This window comes from Colobus angolensis, unplaced genomic scaffold, assembly GCF_000951035.1.
Source record: "Colobus angolensis palliatus isolate OR3802 unplaced genomic scaffold, Cang.pa_1.0 Scaffold10, whole genome shotgun sequence".
Taxonomy (NCBI): domain Eukaryota; kingdom Metazoa; phylum Chordata; class Mammalia; order Primates; family Cercopithecidae; genus Colobus; species Colobus angolensis.
The window spans coordinates 14,112,817-14,134,004 of NW_012110919.1; the positions used below are offsets into that span (position 1 = coordinate 14,112,817).

At 42.1% G+C, this 21,188-nt stretch overlaps 1 protein-coding gene across 1 annotated transcript in view; it reads right to left on the reverse strand.

Annotated features, from left to right (window-relative positions):
- Positions 1–684: 684 nt before the first annotated feature.
- Positions 685–21,188, reverse strand: part of PAH (phenylalanine hydroxylase) — a 69,840-nt gene continuing 49,336 nt past the window's right edge. The window contains exons 6-13 of the mRNA XM_011935078.1: positions 17,237–17,433; positions 14,934–15,069; positions 13,806–13,875; positions 9,188–9,244; positions 6,625–6,720; positions 5,935–6,068; positions 2,738–2,853; positions 685–1,580 (exon numbers count right to left, since the gene is read on the reverse strand). Coding sequence (XP_011790468.1) covers positions 1,537–1,580; positions 2,738–2,853; positions 5,935–6,068; positions 6,625–6,720; positions 9,188–9,244; positions 13,806–13,875; positions 14,934–15,069; positions 17,237–17,433 — 850 coding nt within the window. The 3' untranslated portion in view covers positions 685–1,536. The remainder of the gene's footprint in view (positions 1,581–2,737; positions 2,854–5,934; positions 6,069–6,624; positions 6,721–9,187; positions 9,245–13,805; positions 13,876–14,933; positions 15,070–17,236; positions 17,434–21,188) is intronic.

A 21,188-nucleotide genomic window follows, 5' to 3' on the forward strand; every position in this document is an offset into this window, starting at 1 on the left:
TAGCTATATAAAGACACATGTGAAATCGTGAATCATATTTCAAGGCTGCAATGGACCTTGGTTTATAAAGTTTAACTCCCTCATTGTTAGAGTGACACTGAGGTCTGAAGAAGGGAAACAGCTTATCCACATTGGCATCATTGGCAGTGGCAGACTGACCAGCACAAGTCAGGTTTTCTCAAACTGTATGTACCTGATAAAATTTGGCTATGAATAATGAAAATAATAAATTTGGGGTACTTAAAATACAGGTATCTGGGCCTTACCTTTAGAGATTCAAATTGGGTGGAGCTGGGAAGGTACCCAGAATTTACTGTTGATGATACTACAGCTGATCTGAGAACTACACTCGAAGAAACACTATGCAAATTCTTTAAGACTTAGCAATTTCCAAAATAAAATGTGAAGTAGTGTGAGAATTTCAAATCATAGCTTTAAAGACATTGTTTTTCTCCCCATTGCTTCTCAGATATTCATGTGTTCGTGGCAAACACACAATCAACAAAAGTCAAAGTCTGTTGACTATCCAGGCATGACTTTGTATGTCACAAGGAGCCCCTGCAAAGGGTTGGAAATATGAGCCTCTGGCCATTTTCTCATGTTACAAAATTATCTAGCTAATGTATTTCTAAGGCAGTGAGAAGAATATTTCATTCCAGGAAATATCTGAAACAGCAAAATTGCTTAAACTACTAATGTTTTATTTCTAATACAAATAAAATTTTCACATTTATAGAGATTTGCTTTTTGATAATATAGTTACTTATTTATTCAATGAACATTTCCTGAATATCTACCAACCAAGCCTTTAGTCAACATCTGCTGCATCATAAATGTCTTCAAAATGTCTCCCAAAACAGACTTGATAATTAATTGGAAAATGAAACTGGAAGTTATGGGGATTAGGTGCACAGTTTTATTACCTTATGCAGCAGTATTTATAATTACAACAAAGCATACAAAAATGTTTTATATTAATATAATACTAAAGAAGTTCAATGCTTATAAATATTTTAATGGGCTTCTGAATTAAAGAAAATTTACTTAGGTACAATAACAAAGCAGTAATTGGAATCATAGTTAACTCCAACAGAAAATAAACTTCATAGGTTACGATTTATAGGAAGCCCACTAAGTCAATTATAATGACAGTCTTGTGTTTTACATTTAGCCTTATATGCCCCTTTATGAATTCTCTACAAAGCATATATGAAGCTTGAATGAAGCAGGTCCCAAATTTTAATTAACCTTGATGAAATGCGACAGATTACTGATTTAACTCAATTAAGAGTATGGGATTATCATGTCTAAATCAAAGATGACCCCAAAAGATTTACCATTATGCTTTCGAGTATGTACTCATATCCTGTCATTTCAGATTATTTTGACTTATTTGTTGTTTCTCCATCTTGTTCTAAAAAGGATTAAGGCTTTATTTTAAATTAAGGTTTGCTTTTCAGACTTTTTCTGATGAAAGAAATAGTTGGATCTCCATCAATAGATGCACAGTTGACAGACCAAGTTCTGTCCATGGCATTACTTTATTTTCTGGAGGGCACTGCAAAGGATTCCAATTTCACCTACAAAGAAAAACACCCTCAAAATGGGCCACTCATATAATAAACACTCTTCAAGTATCCACAGTGCCAAACACTGGGGGATAAGTGGGCTTCTTGGATAAGCTGGATACCACCCCAACTTTCAAGGAGCTTTCATTATGGTATAAGTACTTGCATGTTTTAGAAAATGCCAGAGCCATTAATGTAATCAGCATCCCTTTTCCATAGGTCACTTCCCAGGGAAGGACTTAACAGGTCTCTCCCCAGGCAGATTATTAGCCGTTCCATTCCTCTTTTACATTACCATCTACAGATGCTTCAGGAAGCAAAATCATTGAACCTAATAGTATGGTTCACACAAAACTTGAGTGTCAGAATCACCTGAGGTCTATAAACTCCCAAGAGTTATCACAGATTTGGTAAATTTAGCCTTGGCTATGACTCAAAGCTATTAATTTTTAGCTAGCTTTTCATTTGATTCTGATGCACATTCAAATTTTATAATCCATGGTTTAAGCAGACAACTCAATTTAGATGGCAAGATCACTGGATGAAGGTGTGAGGCAGCCTTCCATTTATGCCATGTTCTCACATACCAAGGTAATGAGAATGAAAAGGAGAATATTTTAAACATAAAGAACTGCATGGGCAAGGGTTAAGAGTCAGGAAAGAGCATGAGAACTAAAAACTGATCACTGTTGCTGGAAGAGAATGTGAAGGGCTAGAGAGATAATCAGGTGATAAATGAAGTAACCCTGTGACATTCTCAGGAGCAATTATTATAATATTCTCATTATGAAGGAAGAGTGGAAGGCCAACAGATGAGCCACTGGACAGCTTATAAAGTGGATAGAACCAGGCAGAGTGATACCAACTGGACACCTTGCGTGGAAGGGATGGAGAGGTGAAGGAGAAAAAGGAACATGGCGGTGACAGGCTAGGTGTGGAAAGGTAGAATGATGGTGGAAGGTGGAGTGGAATCTAGGAAGGTCAAAGGTAAAAGGACACAAAGGTAATTCCTATCTTTTTGTCAAGTTCTTCTCCATCAGTGAACCCATGGCTTTTCTCCTTAATTAAATATTTCAATAAATTTCTTATTTTTCCTATGGCAATGGTAAGGAAACACAGTCTTCTATTACTGAGAAACAGAGTGGCCTTGTAAGGTGTAAATTACTTACTGTTAATGGAATCAGCCAAAATCTTAAGCTGCTGGGTATTGTCCAAGACCTCAATCCTTTGGGTGTATGGGTCATAGCGAACTGAGAAGGGCCGAGGGATTGTGGCAGCAAAGTTCCTAAAACCAAAACCACAGGCTTGAGTGAAGGGCACCATTTGGAGAAAGGTAATCTTAAGAGAATTCTCAGTGACATTTTACTTCTCTTTTAGGAATACAGACACCTCCCTAGAACACGGTCTTCAACAGCCAGGGCTGAGGAGGGGAATGGAGTTTTAGTGAGTCTTCTTGGGAAGCCTTCTTGTGTGTATGTGTATGTACAAACATGTATATACACATATTTAGTCACTTAGCTCCAAGAAGACAGAGGTAGCTTACAGTGAAAGCACTGAATACAATAAAGCTACAAACTCCTATCATTAAATAAAATCAAGAGTGAGTAAAATCTAGCTAAAGAATGCTATATATAGAAAAAACAAAAAACTCTGAAATGCTTGACAGTCAATGCAGAGGTAAATAGTTCTCAAGTGGTGAAGAAAGCACCTTCTATATACCAAGAACTATGTTAAGTTCTAACTGCCCAATGCTCTTTACAAATATCCTTCTTATTTAAGCTTCACAAAAACCTTAGGAGAAAGGCACCATTACTATACCCATTTTATGGATGAGGAAACAGGCTTGGGAAGGCTACGTGACTACTAAGGCAATACTGTCAGTAAGTTAACTAACTGGGAAGGAACCCAGGCAGTCTGACTCTGGCCTGGACCCTTTGCTTTCCTGTCTTCCCAATACCTTACTTCTGGATCTGGGAGAAATCCACCATGAGGGCCTCTTTGAGGGACATCATGCAATACAAATAACAACATGTTCCAAAGTAATCACAAATTTCTAAGTTGGCCTCTGGTGAACACATAAGCTGCTGTACTGAAAATACAGTGTTACAGGAGACAGTAGGGACCTCCAAGTCTGGCAAGAGTGGCTCCCCAAGTTCCAAGTCAAGTTGCCTAGGCTGAAACCCTGCCTCTGTCTATTACAGCCCTTGTGACCGTGGGCACAGGGGACCACTCTTCTGTACCCCAATTTCCTCTGTAAAATCGGGGCAAGAGTAATAGCTGCCCCAGGGGGTTGCAGCAAGTGCTGTTATACTATGGAGTAAGTGCCCCATGAGTGTTAGTTGCTACCTTTAATGAAGAACAAATGGCCAAGTATATATTTCCACCTTTTCTTCTCTGCAAAGAGCTGTCTCAGCCCAGCTAGTGGCATGAGCCACGTGTTACACATCTGTGATTTTGCCTGCTCTGCACCTCTTCCTTCTTCTTCCCATAAAGCAGCTCATTTTTTGCTTTGGTTGATTTACTCCTACCCTACTAGGTGTGTATCAGTCCAGAAGTCAGTATTTGGTGCCAGCCATCCTCTGGCAAAGAGGTAGCATGTGAACCCTGCTCAGCCAATCACATCTCTGCCTACAATTTGAATCTTGAAATTCTAAGTGGTTAGAATTGGTTGCACTTGGTTGGGATGCTCTGAGAGAATCCGAAGGGTGAACAGATTCCTTGTTTTGAAGCCCGTCCTTTAGCATTCTCTTTGACTCTCTGAACCACTTCTCAGCAGAATGGAGTTTTCATGGTTGTTTCCCTTGAGGCCTTGGTACTGACAGGCCTGTGTCCTGGCAAGCTCTTCCCTGCTGGTCTGGGACTGATCACATGCTGATTAGAGAGCTGTCTCCAGTAGGGCCCATCCAAATATTATCTTGGTATGACAGGGTGCTCATCAGCACTGCCTCTAAGCCCCAATGCCTGGGTCCAAACCTTAGGCCTTGGAGGAAGAGGAGGATGGTGCTGGAAGAAGTCTAGGCTTCTAGTTTAGGAGAGAACTAAGAAAGCAGAGCAAGAAGGACTTGAGAGCTCTGGACAGAGCTGGAGACATAGTCATTTTAGGCCAAACCAAGTAGATTTGTGGGCCAGCATTTTGCCTTTAATTATCTAAAGATAGAAGTAGACATAATTTAAGGAATATCTATTTTAAAAGAAAGAAACTTAGTCCTCTTTAAGGTCTCTTTATTCCAAAGGGTTCTCAAACAAATGTTAGCTGGACCTGTCTTGTCCCACAATCTTACCTTGCAAATGTAAGGTAAGTGAATGAGCTGTCAAAGGGATAATTTTTACCTTTCTTCGTGAGGGGCCTGGGGAGGATGGAATTTGGATTTAGAAAGGAAGAACTAAGATGTATGTTCATTTATGTCTTTGAGTTTCTCCCTCATGTCTCTCTTTTCTCCCTAAGTGTGGATTTCTTTGAGAAGTCATTAATTCTACCACCACTCCCCGCCATTCCTCTGACCTCTCAGAGTCCATAGATAGGGTTGAAAGCTAACATACCCAGCTTCATAGACTCCCAAAGGCCTGTATGTCCCATGCCTGTCATCCATCACTGATAAGATTTTTTTAAGTGGTAACATACAATGAGTATTAGGATATCCATGTCCAGGTTGACCCTCTGCCCAGTCTGTCTCCTGCTTGGGTGCAGGAACTGTGCACTCAGAGGGCCAATAGTCTCAGAGTCCCAGCACCGTTCCATCAGCCTCTTGCTGAATTGCCTCTGAGATTAATGTCTTTACCAATTATTTATTGAGTGCTTACTCTGTGTCAGGTATTATTCCAGGGGCCGCAGGAAAAACAGAAAATAGAAAGAACAAAATTTCTGCCCTCATAGAGCTTACCTTATGTAATATATTACAAGTTAATAACTATTACAGAAGCACTGTAATACTTGGCAGGGATGAGTAGAAATAAGTTGGTTAGAGAAAGACATATGGAGATTAAATTTGGGTAAAGATATAAAGGAGGCAGCACGTTTTGTAGGTGTTTGGGAGAAGGAAGTGAAGAAAGGACTTTATAAGACTTCTTTGATTTTGTGGGGAGACTTCTGTGGCCTCTCTGTATGCAGGAGGGTTCAGTGTCTGGACTTGGTGGTTGCATTGAACAGGGACCAGGTGGCAGGGGTGTGTGCAAAGGTCAGCACGCCCAACTTTCCAACAGAGAACGGAAGAAAAGGAGGCAGGGTGGAGAACATGGGAGAGAAACTGTCTATGGTACAAAGTTGCTGTAGGCATTGGAGTCCACTCTCCTGGCCAACCACCCACAGATGAGTGCCACCAGTCAGGAGGCCCCCAGAGCTAGTAGCTCACCTTTGTCACCACCTCACCTTACTTTCTCCTTGGCATCATGAAAACTCTCCGCCACATAATACAGGGGCTGGAACTCGGTGACAGTGTACTTTTGGATGGCTGTCTTCTCCAGCTCCAAGGGAAGGAGCTTTGGCTTGTCTGATAAGCAGTACTGCAGGCCCCAAGTGACAAGTTATTATCACTGTTAAATAAGGATCAGTATTCCCTACTGCATCCCAGAGGCCATTTGTGCCCCTTCTCTCATCTCACCCCGATTCCTTCTACATCACGGCCCAAATGCAGCGAGCCAAATTACTTTGCACATACTAGGTTCTACCCTTCATAGCTCATCTAAAACCTACAGCCAAGGGAGAAAGGAGTAATTCATTCCAATTCCTTTCAAGTAAGGTGGTCAACAGATGATGCGGGAGCCAACCACACTTTCTGGCATGTGTTTGCGTACTCACAAGGCTGCATGCCTAGGTCAGTCTTGGAATCAGGAGGCCCTTTCTCCCCAGAGATACGTGTACTTGCAATTCCATTTCTATCTGTAACACCCACAGCCATAATCAAATCATAGCTGCTAAGGTACCAATCACTGGAGAATGAGTACCCAGGTTGCATGTCAAAATGGATACAAATAGGGTTTCAACAATATCGAAAGCACAATAATGGTTTTCTGTACCCACCACTTTTAAATCCATCCTTGGTTCCTGTTAAGGTCATACCTGTAATTCACCAAAGGATGACAGGAGCCCAGCACCATATGCCTTTATGGAGTCTCCTTGTTTGCAGAGCCCAAACTCCACAGTAAACCAGTAAATCTGGAATGGAAAGTCGATCTGAGAGCACACTGTGATGGTTAATTTTATGTGTCCCCTTGAATGAATGAAGGGATACCTGGAGAGCTAGTAAAGCATTATCTTGGGGTGTGTCTATGAGGGTGTTTCTGGAGGGGATTGGCATTGAGCCAGTGGAATGAGTGGGGAAGATCTTGCCTCAATGTGGGTGGGAACCACCCAATGGGTTGGAATCCCAGATGGAAGAAAAAGGCAGAGGAAAGCCACATTCATGTTCTATCTCTCTTAGAACCAGGATACCCTGTTTCTCCTGCCCTTGGACATCAGAACTCCAGGCTCTCTGGCCTTTGGACTCTGGGACTCGCACCTCATCACCACCCAGGGGTTCTCAGGCCTTTGGTCTCAGACTGAGAGTTATATCATCAACTTCCATGGTTCTGAGGCTTTTGAACTTTGAATAATCTACGCCACTGACTTTTCAAGTTCTCCAGCTTGCAGCCAGCATATTGTGGGACCTCTCAGCCTCGATAACTGTGTAAGCCAGTTTCCCTAATAAGTCCCCTCTCAGATTTCCCTCTCTGTCTTTATCTCTCTCTATATATATCTCACTGGTTCTTTTTCTCTGGAGATCCTTGACTAGTACACATTCCAAAGAAGGAGAAGGCAGCAACTCCCCCAGTGCCATGGATAGGATTGCCCAGGTAGGAGCCTGTGCAGGTTTGTTCTCTAAATCAGTATGACCTGTGATCATGTCTCTGTGTCCTGTGTCTCACTCTATCTGGTCACCTGTTGAATCGAATGTTGGCTGAATGTAAAGAGTGATGGAAAATATCAGGTGGTACTAAGAAGCCCCAAAAGGAGACCCCCAACAATTTGTTCTCCATATGACAGGAACTCTTCTATCTCTTTTGTTTTTTTCTCTGTGGTGTCAACTAGACGGAGATGTTCCTCAGATGCTCTGAAGCTAGTAGAGCTCATCAGGCACAACAGTGGGAGGTAGCAGATTAGGTAGTGATAGAATCAATGAGGAGAATATCCCATCATCTATGCTAAAACTTCGGGGTGTTTCTGAAGTCAACTACTGCATTTATCTCCCCAAATAACCAAGTATTTTTCTTTCAATAACCCACAGTCCAATATGTCCTAGAGAGTTGGCCTGAAAAAAAGAATATGGGAGTTCTGGGACTAAGAGGAACCCAGAGCTCAGTTAGCTGCTAGAGACAGTCACAGTTTTGGAGAATTAGGGTAGGTTATTAGTTACATCTGTTTATTGGACTAGAAAATGTTAAACCTGGGAGGGCTGTCAGAGCTCAGTCAGTCTGACCTCCTCACATACAGGTGAGGAGTCTTCAGCCCAGGAAGGTAAGGCAACATGCATGTAGTTACACAGCAAATTAAGGGCAGCAAGAATCCAGAACTGTTCCCTAAACAACCAGTAACATTTTTTCAATCAGTAACAATTTTTTAGAGAAGTCGAATTAGTGATAAGTCCTTTTAATATTGCTATGGTAGATAACATGATGCTTTGAGTTCAAAATTTATTTTCTTTGTAGAAATGAGAAATTCTATCCAGCTCTGTAGCTTCTTTGAAAGCCACTCCTTGTATCTCTGAAGCCTCTGGCATTTAAAAACCCATGTTCACAAAAATTTAAATAATTAAATTTAAATAATTAAATTTTTAGTTGCTTTTGAGATGGGCAAGATATGAGCTATTGCATCTCATTTTTAGAGATGAGGAAGAAAAAGCCACTTGTCCAGGGCCTAAAAGCAGCTGTCAGTGAGAAAATAACCTTCTGGGATTTTTTAGCCTTTCTGACAGAAGGAGTTCATAAGCTTCTAAACTGATATATCTTAATAATAGATTTGCACTCATTGGCAGTCCATAACTCAATTATAAACGTTTATTTTTCAACTTCCAGGACAGGCAATGTGGCTAGTGGCTGGGGTGGGATGTAGTAAAATTAGAAATGAGTATGAAGGAAGGAAATCACCTGCTATGCAGAATTGCTGCTTCTATAGCCCCAGTGGACAAGTGTCATCAAATATACTCAGGAGAGGAAAGTGTTCAGCAATAAGGGGAAAGCCCACCCCCGTTTCTCCCTCGTATCTGAGAAAGAAAAAATCCTAATGCATGCTCTGGTGTGAAATAGAGATGTAAACATTCCCTCTTCAGAGTTCTGGATCCAGATTACTTCATATACACACTTTATGCCAAAGGTTTTCAAGGGCTACTGTTATAGCCTGTTGGTGGGTTCAAGATACTGCTTAAAATTTAAGAGATGTAAACATCTGCAGGTAGATGATTTCAAAATCAAATTATTAAGGAGGAATCGATCAAAATGTGAAGTTCCACTTGTGCAAATGTAATCCACCACATTCTGATTTTTTCCCCCAGATAACCTGGCTTCCAGGGGAGTAGTAAAGCTTCAAAGACCTGAGGGCCATAGCCTATAGCACTCCCACCATCCACCCAGGGAGAGAAGGGACTTACTGTAGCAAGCTTTTCAACGTATTCATCAGGTGCACCCAGAGAGGCAAGGCCAATTTCCTGTAATTGGGGGAAAACAGAGTCACTGGAGTAGCTGGTGTCTGGCCGTCTTTAACATTCACCCACAGAACCAACCTGGTACTTGGCCATAAAAAGGTGATGGGTGGCCAGATGCCTTCAGAACGGCCCACATGGACCCTGAGTGTGGTGTCAAGTCTTTCCTGCCCACATGTTATAGAATCACAGATCTCCAGGGCAGAGGGACCCTTTCACCACTTGGTCCTTTGTTTTCACTTTATAAGTGAGGAAACTGAGGCACAGAGAAGGGAAGTGACTTGCTCATGGTCACAGGGTCGGTTAGTATCTAAAGCTTCTTCTCTTGACTCCAGCTCAGTGATTATTCATCAGCAGAACATTCCTGGAGTGTTAAACGAGTCTTAATCATGTACCCTGGAAACCTCACAGGAGAACTGCAGATAAGGGGTGTCATCAGTCCAGGCATACGTATAACTGGAGAGTCTAACACGTCATCGATTAATTCTCACTCAGCTTCTGTTGCAGAATTCCTCTATTGGTCTCTTTGTCTCTTTTACAGCACTTACTGCAGCCTGCCTTGTGTGTATGTGTCTTTCTTACTGTATACATTAATGCATTCTTGAAATATTTATTAAGTTCGTTCGATGTGCCAGGCAGTGTATAAAATCAGTAAAGGCATCTTGTGAATTTTAGTGGAGACAGACAATAAATAATGAACATATACATAACTATGGTAGAAGAATACAAGTTCTTTGGAAAGAAGAAACAAAAGGAGAAATAAACAAGAAGGACTAAGAGCTCCAGGGGATTGAGGGGAGGCTTCTATTTTAAATAGGGTTCCAGGGTAAGAATCATTGAGAAGGTGATATTTGTGCACAGACTTGAAGGAAGTGGGGTTGTTGGTTATACTGACATCTGAGGGAAGAACACTGTAGGCCAAGCATATAGCCAGTGCAAAAGCTTGCATTTCTTTCCCAAGAAAAGGAAGTATTGTTTGGGTCAAGAAACAGGGAGGAACCAATGTGGCTAGAGCAGAATTAGTGAGGGGGCAGTGGCAGGTGATATCAAAGAGGGGTCCAAAGCCAGATCATGTAGAGTATTTTTAGACATTTTAGGGCTTGAGCTTTTCCTTTCAGTGAAACAGGAGCCATTGCACGGTAATGAGCAGATGGAAGGTCATGATCTCACTTGTGTTATCAAGTACTCCTTCTGGCTGCTATGTGAGAATAGATGGTAGAAGTTGAGGGTAGAGGCAGGACACCAGGAGACTGGAGGGTAGACAGGGAACCAGGAGACTGAAGGGGTTGAGGGTAGACAGGACACCAGGAGACTGGAGAGGTTAAGGGTAGACAGGACACCAGGAGACTGGAGATGTGGAGGGTAGAGAGGGCACCAGGACACTGGAGAGGTTGAGTGTAGACAGGACACCAGGAGACTGGAGAGGCTGAGTGTAGACGGGACACCAGGACACTGGAGAGGTTGAGGGTAAACAGGGCACTAGGCCACTGGAGAGGTGGAAGGCAGACAGGAACCAGGAGACTGGAGAGGTGGAGGGTAGACAGGACACCAGGACACTGGAGAGGCGGAGGGTAGACAGGACATCAGGAGACTGGAGAGGTGGAGGGTAGACAGGACACCAGGACACTGGAGAGGTTGAGGGTAGACAGGATACCAGGAGACTGGAGAGATGACAGGTAGACAGGTCACCAGGAGACTGGAGAGGCTGAGTATAGACAGGACACCAGGAGACTTGAGAGGTGGAGGGTAAACAGGACATCAGGAGACTGGAGAGGTGGATGGTAAACAGGACACCAGGAGACTGGAGAGGCTGAGTGTAGATGGGACACCAGGACACTGGAGAGGTTGAGGGTAAATGGGACACCAGGAGACTGGAGGAGGCCAGGATAGAGACCACTAGACGGGGCCAATGAGGAGGCTACTGTAGTCACCAGGATGAGAAATGATAGTGGCTGAGATCAAGTTGGTAGCAGCAGACATAACTGAAATGGTCAGACTCTACACATATTTTGAAGGTAGAACACACAGGATTTTCTGGAAGATTCGTTGTGGGGTTAAGAGAGAAAGGAGCTGGTAATGTCTCAAAGTGCTTATGGTTTGATCAGCTGGAAGGGTGGAGTTCCTGTGAACTGATAGAGAAAAAGCTGTCCTGGAGAAGGTTTGAGAAGGAAGATCCATAACTCAGTTTTGGACAGGATGATAGAGATTTCTTATAGACATCCAAGGGGAGATGTTGAATAGGCAGTTCAATATGTAAGTCTGAATTTTGGGATGGAAGTCTTGGATGGAGATATAAATGTGTCCATCATCAGAGTAGAGATGGTATTTAAAGCAATGGAATTGAGTGAGATCACCAGAGGAGTGGGTGTAGACAGAGATGAAGACTATGATTAGACTCACTTTGAAGCAAGAAGCTACATGGTCTGTATCTCTGTATCACTCCCTGGGCCAAGTCCAGAGCCTGGTTCAGATTAGGCTTATAAAATGCTTTCTGATTTAGAGTGAATCAAATTCAAATTCTTAGCCTGGATCTGCTCTCCTGACCCTCAGCCATCTCCAATCCATCCACCCGCCCAGACATACCACAGTCTCAATTCAACTAGAAACCACTGATAAATCCAAGACCAAAATGACGCCTTGTTCTCTTAGTCACTATTCTTTGTGAGCCTAGAGCTTGCCTACAACAAGGGGCCCAACATCCCTGTGCTTCAGTTCCACTCCATCCTGTACTGTAGTGGGAAGCAAGTCCTGCCTCTGTTTAACAAGGAATGTTCTCAGGAAACTTTGAACACGTCTCGCTGCCTTGGGACCATCCAGATTAAAATTGGAACCATGTGACACTGATGCCCCAGGAGCTCCTGTTTGTTGACTTGAGTAACCATCCACTCTTTTGTGGGGTTCCCCAAGTGGAAATGGCTTAAGAAGGACTGCCATTTAGCCTCTGACTTCATAAACTAGCTTCTAGTGGTAAGAATAATAGTTTCCTATTCTTCAAGGAAAAACTGATTGTTTTGGGGCCATAGTAACAAATCCAGATTTTAAAACTGTCCCAAGCAAAGATATCTTGGCAGCCTAACCACACTTCTGAATGTCATTGGTGATGCTTCTACAGTTAAAGTTCAACTAATCCCTAAACACTCCCACTTCCAAAAGTCCAACAATCTTTGAACTCCATAATTCCTCAAACCTCACATAAAAGTAATTTTTCCTTTTGTTTAGAGAGGCTGCATCTTACAAGTACAGTTTTCCCTCACTTAGCAAGCAATAAATTCCAGTTGTCTGTTTGTTTTTTTCAAATATTTACTGGTAGCTTCTTTATTTGACCGTGGGAATGTTTATTTCTTCCAGCTAAGGGAAAATGCCCATTAAATTCACACATGATCCCATTATTCTGAAATCCCAATACTTGGCTCCGCATTTGCTCATAGGTCATTCCATTTGATCCTCATGCTTCTTTGTGAGGAAGCTGGCTGGTGGAGAGGGCTTTTGACTGATCCACATTTATTAAAAAGGTGGCACAGGGTGGCTGATAATGTAACCCCAGGTCATACAACTGGTTAGTGGCAGGGTTGGAGCCTCGGTACATCAGAACACCATTCAACCTTCTCATGATCCCAGCTACCAAACCATGGTTTTAGGCTGCCTCTCAGTGCCTGGAGAGAATTAGTAGAATTAGTTTACTCAGCCCAAAACTTTTTTTTTGGCCAGGTGTGGTGACTCTTGCCTGTAATCTTCTCACTTTGGGAGGCTGAGGTGGGAGGATTGAGGCCAAGAGTTTGAGGTCAGCCAGGGCAACATAGTGAGACTGTGTCTACAAAAATTAAAAAATTCAGCCAGGCATGAAAGCACGTGCTTGTAGTCCCAGTCACTCAGGAGGCTGAGGTGAGAGGACTGCTTGAGCCCAGAAGACTGAGGCTGCAGTGAACCATGATTACTCCACTGTACTCTAATCCAGCCTGGGTCACAGAGTGAGACCCTGCCATAAAAAAAAAAAAAAAAAGCTTTTTTTTTTGAGCTTGTTAACCATTGTGAAAGATGAATGAAATTCTAGGTTGCAGGGTTGCAGCTTTGATGATGGTGATAAGATATTCAGCTCATTTTTATTTCTTTGTTAACTATAAGTCAGGGTTTCAGCATTGAATTCTTGGCAAATGTCATCTCACTTAATTCAAACATATACACAAATAACTGCCTGACAAGGCAGAAAGTTACAATGGCCCTGAAAAGGTGAGGGGAATGCACTAAGAGATTAGAAGAAGGTGAGGTAGTTCCTGCATGGGCATCAGGGAGGCTTTCATGGATGAAAGGCTCTAGCAGGAAAAATGAGATTAGCACATTGAAGAACATACATATGATTCAGAGGATGAGTGATGCACCAACACCATGCTTGATCTCTGAAATGGGTATTTAGCTTCCCAGAACCACACACTCATTTCAGGTGGGATCATAGAACTGTACCTGGTTTCCACTCTTGCAGAGGGCATGAGGGCCCCTCCCTGGGCTCAACTCATTTGAGAAATTCAGGTCACAGACCTATAATTAGAAGGCTAAAAAATCCATTCCTTACCTGGGAAAACTGGGCAAAGCTGCGATCTGAAAACAAGGGCACATGTCCCAACAGCTCATGGCAGATGTCACTGAAAGACAGAAAGCACAGAGAGCTTGGAGGGGAGGAGGTTTAAGCCAAGCCAGACTCAGTCTTTCCAAGTGAGGAATGGGCAGAAAGAATGGAAATAACTCTTTTAGGCTTATGATCTCTCTCCCAGGAATAACTGATATGCAGAGGTTGGGATCAGAAAAGGCAAGGTACAAGATAAAAAGAAGAAAAGGAAGGAAAAATAAGAGACAGGTACAGGGCAGGGCACAGCAGCCAAGGGTCTTAGGTGTATGCCCAGTGGGGTACAGGGCAGAAGAGCTAATATTTCTGTGGACATGCTCCCATATACCTAAGCAAGTTATGAGTCATGAACACTTCTCATCCTGTCTTCTCCCTGGTATTGACTTCCCTGGGCAGATACAATATGCTCAGCTATTCCACTGGGAACTAAAACAAAAACAGTGCTGCTCTTCTCTTAGTCTGGAGGTGGACAGCAGTGAGGGAAGAAAACCTACCTTTACTTAATATTTTATGTGCTATGTCCATTTGGAACAGGTCTTTTTGGATTTGTAGCAATGAATTTTATGGGCAAGGAAAAATAATTTTGGATGTTCTACTGAATTTTTTATAAGTTGCATAAGTTTTATCAGACTAAGGGGATAAATAAACACCCAAGTAAGAAGCATAATCGCTGTCATTCTCTACCTCTACCCAATACACAATCTAGTCAAAGAAAGATAAGAGTAATCTAGATGTATTCTTAGGAGGTATTGAGATAGCTTGTCTGCCACTTGTTCCTGTTCTCATTTGCAACTTCATAGCTTTGACTTTGGAACTTGATTGGGATCTCTCATTCTCACTGCCAAGGGAGTTCTGAGTTATTGGATCACAGGATGCCCAAATCTCTAATCAGTCTGGTCTATCTACTTGGATGGAGGAAATCTCCAGAATAGATGAGTTGTTTTTAGTACTACCAGCAAACAGTCTAGACAACTAGTCCTGTGGATCAGCCAGTAATGAACCCAAATCTCATTCTTACAGCAGGAAAAGATGGTGCTCATTGTGCCTGGCAACTAGTAGCTGGAGGACAGTACTCACGGTTCGGGGGTGTACATGGGCTTGGATCCATGTCTGATGTACTGTGTGCAGTGGAAGACTCGGAAGGCCAGGCCACCCAAGAAATCCCGAGAGGAAAGCAGGCCAGCCACAGGTCGGAGGCGGAAACCAGTGCAAGCTGGGATGCAAAGAAGAAAGAAAACTCAAAGCTCTTCACCACTGAGCCAGAGGCACTAGGAGACCTTCAGGTAGCGGAGTAGCACACATAACTGCCCAGGGACATAGGCTTTGATGCTAGGCAAACTTGGCTTCAGATGTCTGCCTTGCTGCTTTCTAGCTAGGTGATCTGATCAAGTAAATTCACATTTCTGAGCCTGTTTCCTCATCTGCATAATGTAGATAGATACCTCTTAGAGATGTTCAAAGAATAAAAAGAGCTAATGAATATAAAGTACTTAGCACAGAGTCTAGCACATTGGAAACATGCAATAAATTTAGCTTTCATTACCATTTGTTAGGGTGGAACAATGATTCTCTACTTCTCCTGCTTCTAGAGTGAAAAGGGAACTTGTACCTCATTTCCCAGAAGGTAAGAGTATGGATAGAGTGCTTCCAGCTTCTGTCCTGCACCTCACACAGTCCACCCCATGAGTAGCGGTGACCTGTCTAACTGGAGTATTTGGGAAGAAAATATGAATATTATCAATTTAACTCTTTCTGTACTGCTTTTTCTCTTTTGATTGCTCAGAGGACCTCATTCCAGTCTGCTCTTGGCCATGCAATGGACTGTGGTGCATGAATTTCCAGGTAAGTTTACCTAATTAAGGGGTAAAATATTAGCAAGTCCATTTGTGTGCCCATCTTTATCACATTCTCTAAATCGCTCAATTTTAAAGTTGACCTCTGATCACCATGTCTATGGTTCCTGTATCTGTCTCTCAATTTGTTCCAAACTTTAAAGGATAGCGACAACAACAGTGATAATGGTAATAATAGCTAACACTATATTACCTACTGTATGTAAGACACTCTTTTAAGCTACTTTATGTGTGCTACTAATTCCCACAATAGCCCTATGAAGTAGACACTCTTATTATGCCCACTTTACAGATGGGAAATCTGAGACAGAGATAGGTTAAAGGTTTCATTCAAGGTCACAGCCATAGACAGTCTAGCTTCAAAGTCTGTTCTCTTAATTACTATTATGTAGCTTCCCAACTGCTAGTATTACTGTTTTATTATTCTTATTATTGGTCATGGCAATGGGAGTAATTAGCTAAAGAAGTCTTTGGGATCTCCTTGCCTCTTGCCCCCTGTTCTCTGTGTCTTCAGGCTGAAGTACACTCTGCTTGGACCCTTACTCCACTCTTTATCTAAGAAGCAAAGACTTTCTAGTGGAAGGGACCCAAAAGGTCATCTAGCTCACCCCCAATCTCTCCTGGCTACAACTTCCCTTTCTGCCAAGTAATTTCCCTGGCTCATTGTCCCCAGAGTGGCCCATCTCTGCACAGCTCTGATATATAGAAACTTTTGTAACCTGTAGTCTGTCTCCCTACTTTTGCTTGTTCTACCTGGCACACAGTAGGTGTTCAATATGTGTTAGTTCATTGTTTTGTTTTTGCTAAATTAACATCCTCTTAGCAGAAGGAATAACACCTATTTCCCCTGGATATATACTGTATGGAGAGGCCTGCGACTCAATGTATTTACCTATTGAGCTACTCAGGTTCCAATTCAGTCCAAATTCACTGAATACCTGCTATATATGCAAGACTGTGCTGAGTGTTTTCATATGCAGCATCTTACTTCATTCTCGTAATTTCCCTATGGGAAAAGCTAAAGCGTTGATACAGTGTCCATTTGACAGATGACAAAACTGAGGCAGGTTTACTCAGCTGGAGGGCATCACAGGCAGGATTCATACCAAATGCACAGACTCAGAGCTCAGGGATCTTGGCACCATCCCCGAAAATAGCACATTTCTTACGCAAACACACACTCCTAACTTATAACACAGCAGGAGCTACAGGGAAAAAAGAAAAAACAAAAAACTCAGTGGAGCAGCTTGGGCTTTCAGCGTGAAAGAAAATACTTTTCAGGGACATGTACACAGCAAAATCCACAGCCTCAGGTGTTTGACTGAATGAAAGTGGATAAACACAGTAGAGACTGGAGGGAAGGCAGAGCGCAGTGAAACTGAGTTCTTCCTGGAGGAATCAACCTGCACGCATTTCCACAATCACATGCTTTCATACTCGCCTCCATATACATCTTCCCCTTCCCTCTCCTCTGCTTCAATCCTCCTCTCACTTTCTGCAGGGTCATTGACCCTCATGTGGACTTACTCTGCAGAAATTGAGAAACGTCTTCCAGCTGGGGAATGTTATCTTCATGGAAGCCACAGTACTTTTCAAGAAGTGGAAAAATGTGATTGTACTCGTAGCAAGCATGGGTTTTATACAAGGACTTCAGAGTCTTGAACACTGTACCCCATGTTTTCTTTTCTTCCTCCGTGTATTCCACTCGAGGGATGGGCTGCCCACTAGAATACAGGCACAAAATAGGTGTCTCAAGCAAGGCAAAGGCACGGCAGAACGCAGGTTAGGTTAGCAGAGGGAGTCGGGGGCCAGAACCTGTGAGCTGCCATCACTTGCTTCAGTGAATTTCATACATTATTTGAAAGAGAAAAATTACACATCTTGATACAGGAAACATTACTGTTTTGATATCCCACATGAAATTGGCTAAGCAATGGTTAACCACATTGGTTAAGCAATGATACAGGCTGCATTGAGGATTTGCTCTCACTTTCAGGAAATCACTTGGTTTTTCTACTCTTCCAATTCTCTAATTGCTTACCTAGGGTAGAAATTCACTTACCTGCACGGGCCAGTCAGGTATCACAAAGGTGTAAAGTTTCAGAGATAAGGCAATAAGGAGAATGGTGGCCAGCTGGAGAATGCATTACCTTTCTAAACCAGGGCATCTAAGTCCAGTTAAAGCAAAATAGTGTATTTTTATGGTGTTAACTAAGGCAATTATACCAGTGGGCTGAACTGGATTTAATATGTAGGCCACGAATCTGAGATCCCCTTTGTTTGGTAGGCATGCACTTATTGGGTTTGATATTTCTTCTCCTGGGAAGTTATAAAGGTATTTAAATACATGCTAAGTAAGATTCCCCATTGTATACATATATCAAAACATCATGTTGTACACCATAAATATACACAATTTTTATTTGCCAATTAAATAAATAAATAAATAAGTTCTAGATCAAGGATAAATATTGGAACAAAGGAGAGAAAATTTTATAAATCCATGCTAAGGTATAAAATGCCTTACACCTTCTCTACACTGAGCTTGTTCAAGTACATATGCCAGGCCCCACAGATCCTGAATCTCTTGGAGAAGGGAAGGCTCACGTACCTGGAGTCTAGTAAGCTCTCCAGGTGACTCTGATGCAAACTATAGTTTAAAAGTCATTGGTTGTAAAAGTCCTTTTGAAAACCACCTGGGAATGAGCTGTGTTCTGAACAGCACAAACAGATGAAAACCAAACAAAGCCTGACTTCAAAGACCAGTGACTGTTCCCTAGGCTGCAGGCCTATTTCTCTAACAGGAACACAGAGTCCTGGACAAAGTCAGACTGTTTATCTCAGAATTATGGATCATGATTAGGCTCCAGATTAGGTCTTTCTTGCCCTTTCAGCATTGTCCCTCATCCAAACGCATTAGAGCACAGTCTTTGTTATTGTCTGCAGATGAGTGACAGGGATTAGGCAAAAAGATAGCATTTTGCTTAAGTATTGAAAGCCAGACAAGTTCAGAAGGTCTTGTGGTAGCCAGCAGTGATGGTGAAAAAAAAAAAAAATCAGGCAAGCTCTTGCCCAAGAACGTGCCATTATCAAGCCTAAGAACTGATACAGGAGACGAACAGACTTTGGAAACAGACAGAGAGACTGTTCAATCCTTGGCCCTGCCATTCCCTAGCTGTATCGGCTCAGGCAATTCAGCAAAAATCTCTGAGCCTTAATCTGCAGCTGCTACATGGGCTAAACATAAGTAACTATTTAAATTTAAGTCTAATACTATGTATAAAGTACCTAGTATTAGTACTGAAAAATCCTAACAATTGGATAATTGACCATTACCATTATTACTGATTCTAATTTTAAAAGAAAGGCATCTGTTATTCCTGGCACAAATTTCAAGAGATGGTAACATCCTGAGCACCAAGATGTTCTGCTGGTTGACACCTGCTGTTCTAGGGACTCAACATCTGTTCCCCATTCATCAGTAAAGCACCTTTCTGCCCTCTCAGTCTGTGAGGTTTGGGTGAGGAGAGACTCCACTCCTACCTTCAGAAGTGGGCATGTGACCAGGCTAAGCAAATTGAAATCCCTCACTCCCCTGCATTGTGCCTGGCTGACAGATGGGCCTATGTCCTAATCAGAGTCAGTGGACTCAATGCTAGAACTGTGGTTGACCTTGTTGGAAATAGACAGGACCTCTAACTGAATTGAGGTATCAGCCTAGAGGTGCTAGGTTCCCTCTCCAAGAGAAATGAGGCCAAAGTCTGAAAGCAAGGCCAAAGCAAAGGACACTAGAGTCAGAGAGGCAAATAATAAGACACTGAATCCTGGACCTGCCTGAGCCTAAATGATCCCCCTTAAACTCTTCATTTATAGTATCCAGTAGAGCTTCCCTTTATGTTTGAGTTGTTTTGCAGCTGAAATATATAAGCTCCTATGATTCATTTTATCTATTCCTAGATAAAACTTAAAAGCCCAACCTCCACTCCAGTAATATCATCAAAACCTGTTGTAGCAGTCTTCCATATGGTTCTAGACACAGTTCCTGGCTCTGCCTCCAATTCACCATTTTGAATCTTTACTCTTATATGGTCTCTTGGATTAATTCATTCATTCAACAAATGTTAATTGAGCACTGTGACAAAAGAGTCAATTACCGCTGCCCTCATGAAGTCCACATTTCTAGTAGAGGGAGACAGAAAGCCAACACAACTCCGTTAGATGGTGATAAATGCTACAGAGAAAAAAAGGACAAAGGTATAAGGAGTTTCAGAATGGGTTTTCACTTTTGCATAGGGTATAGAGAGGGGCATGGCTGAGAAGGTGACATCTAAATGAAAACCTGAGGAGATGAGGCCTTGGTGCTTCACTCTGGTGTCTTCCGTTTAGCTTGAACATAGCTATTTGAGATTCTGATTCCGCTTTTCTGCAGGTTAATCTGGTTAGCACCAGTCCCTGAAGTCTAAAGCAGTGACAGCTGTATCCCCTTCATGCAGGTATTGGGGCTACTCATCCCAAGCTTGATAGCAGTGGCTCAGCACTCCCTGCTTTCCTGGGAAAAGCAGGAGAATCTCAATTCTAACTCTGCTGCTTCCTAACTGAGTGAGACCTTGGTCAATTGTTAAAAAGCAAAATCACAAACGAAAGCACAAAAATGTTAAAAATGTGACACTAAACAGACCATGTAAAGGACACAGGTTGACAAAATGAGGGTAGAAACAGAAAGGAAGAGTGTTGCCTTGTTTGACCTCAGTTGGAGATATACACCTCAGTAGAATCAAATTTTTTCTCCTGCTCTGTGCAAGTCCGGGAATGACTGTGAAAGTGTACAGTGAGTATCAATTTTGAGGTCACAAATACACTTAAGTAGGCAAATTCACAAAGTAGAATCTGCAAAAAATAAAAAAATAAAAAAATAAGGATGAACTATATCAGACCCTGAAGTAAGAGACTATTTTGAAGAAGAAAGACATGGTAAAAACAGCACCAAAAGCTTAAATGACATGAGATAAAGTAAGATCTGAAATAGGCTTTGAATTTTTTAAAAGGCGAACCCTTAACTAGCTACATGATCTTTGGCACATCAGTTAATCATCTGGGATTCATCTATAAAAGGTGAGAAATTGACTTAAAAATTTTAACGTACTTCTGAGAGTCCAGCCATCTACAGATGATTTTCAATAACCTATGTAAATGATTAACATGCAAGATTGTAGAGGTGATTCACCAATTTCACTCTGCTTCATAAGGTTTCACATTTCTATGAGAAGGAGGTTGAGGAGGATCTGTCTCTGCTCTCCCCAAATCCCAGCAACCCAGAAGTAAGTGAATGTACTTTCTAAGCACCTCTTCCTTGATTATATGAAGTGTACTTTCTAGGAGTCCCCAGACACTCAGAAGAGTGGCTAAAAATACCCTTAGAATTCAACAAACCTGAGTTTAAAACCTGATTATGTCACATACTAGCTACATGATGTTGGCA